General features: G+C 64.5%; 1 protein-coding gene across 1 annotated transcript in view; it reads left to right on the top strand.

The window, feature by feature from the left end:
• LOC103898432 (myosin-6) overlaps positions 1-1,689 on the top strand; it is a gene marked incomplete at both ends in the record, with an annotated part of 14,539 nt that overhangs the window by 4,448 nt on the left and 8,402 nt on the right. The window contains 5 exons of the mRNA XM_009278702.1: positions 7-57; positions 133-441; positions 522-725; positions 962-1,087; positions 1,190-1,465. Of these exons, the coding sequence (XP_009276977.1) occupies positions 7-57; positions 133-441; positions 522-725; positions 962-1,087; positions 1,190-1,465 (966 nt within the window). The remainder of the gene's footprint in view (positions 1-6; positions 58-132; positions 442-521; positions 726-961; positions 1,088-1,189; positions 1,466-1,689) is intronic.

Genomic DNA, 1,689 nt, shown 5'->3' with positions numbered 1-1,689 from the left:
GGGAAGCGGCTGGACGCCGAGAAGCTGGAGCTTCAAGCCGCCCTGGAGGAGGCTGAGGTGAGCCAAGCCACGTCCCCACACCCCCCCGTGGTCTCCCCCGCGGTCCTCAACGTCCCCTCCGTCCCCCCCCAGGCCTCTCTGGAGCACGAGGAAGGGAAGATCTTGAGGGCCCAGCTGGAGTTCAACCAGGTCAAGGCGGACTACGAGCGCAAGCTGGCCGAGAAGGACGAGGAGATGGAGCAGGCCAAGCGCAACCACCTGCGGGTGGTGGACTCGCTGCAGACCTCGCTGGACGCCGAGACCCGGAGCCGCAACGAGGCCCTGAGGCTGAAGAAGAAGATGGAGGGCGACCTCAACGAGATGGAGATCCAGCTCAGCCACGCCAACCGCATCGCCGCCGAGGCCCAGTCCCACCTGAAGGGAGCCCAGACTCACCTCAAGGTGGGATCACCCACCTCTAAGGAGGCTCCCCCCAGCCCCGCGGAGCTGCCGGCTGAGGCCCATCCCACTTGTCCCACCAGGACACCCAACTGCAGCTGGATGACGCGGTCAGGGCCAACGAGGACCTGAAGGAGAACATCGCCATCGTGGAGCGGAGGAACAACCTCCTGCAGTCGGAGCTGGAGGAGCTACGGGCGGTGGTGGAGCAGACCGAGAGGGCCCGCAAGTTGGCCGAGCAGGAGCTGATCGAGGCCAGCGAGAGGGTCCAGCTCCTCCACTCGCAGGTGAGACCTCGCGTACCTCCAAGGAGAGAGGTCACCTCCATCCAAGGATGCTCAAACCCCGGAGAAACCATGGGCGTGGCCTCCTTCTGGGCGGAGTTACCAAGATCTCCAGATGGAGATCCTTGACGCCTGCAGAGATGGCGGGGGGGTGGGGGGCTCCAAGTCCTGTGGGGCTGAAGAAGGATGGGCCAGCAGCCCCACGGCCACCCTCCTGAGATCCTCTCTTCCGTCTCCAGAACACCAGCCTCATCAACCAGAAGAAGAAGATGGAGGCCGACGTCTCCCAGCTGCAGACGGAGGTGGAAGAGGCCATCCAGGAGTGCAGGAACGCCGAGGAGAAGGCCAAGAAGGCCATCACCGACGTGAGCGCCGTGGCGGGACCGGCATCTAGGACGCCTTCCGCCATCGGGTCGGGGAGAACGTGCCTGGGACCTCCTTCTCTGACGGCTTCTCTCCTCGGGCAGGCGGCCATGATGGCGGAGGAGCTGAAGAAGGAGCAGGACACCAGCGCCCACCTGGAGAGGATGAAGAAGAACAAGGAGCAGACCATCAAGGACCTGCAGCTGCGGCTGGACGAGGCCGAGCAGTTGGCCCTCAAGGGGGGCAAGAAGCAGCTGCAGAAGCTGGAGGCCCGCGTGAGGGAGCTGGAGAACGAGCTGGAGGCCGAGCAGAAGCGCAACGCCGAGAGCGTCAAGGGCCTCCGCAAGTCCGAGCGGCGCGTCAAGGAGCTCAGCTACCAGGTGGGGCCACCGCAGCCCGGCCCTTCTTCGTCCAGACCCGTGGCGCGACCTAAAACACAGCAGAGCTGCTGGCCACGGGGACAGGGATGACCCGGAACATCACCTGCTGCCCCTCTATCCATGGAGCTAGAACAGGGTTGACCTGGTAGTCATAGGTACGCAGATGACCCAGAAGGTTGACCTGGTGGCCACAGGGACACCAATGACCCAGAACGTTGACCTGA

Source organism: Aptenodytes forsteri, unplaced genomic scaffold (genome assembly GCF_000699145.1).
Source record: "Aptenodytes forsteri isolate BGI_AS27 unplaced genomic scaffold, ASM69914v1 Scaffold1235, whole genome shotgun sequence".
In the NCBI taxonomy this organism is placed as follows: domain Eukaryota; kingdom Metazoa; phylum Chordata; class Aves; order Sphenisciformes; family Spheniscidae; genus Aptenodytes; species Aptenodytes forsteri.
This window is presented reverse-complemented; position numbering and strand designations above follow the sequence as displayed.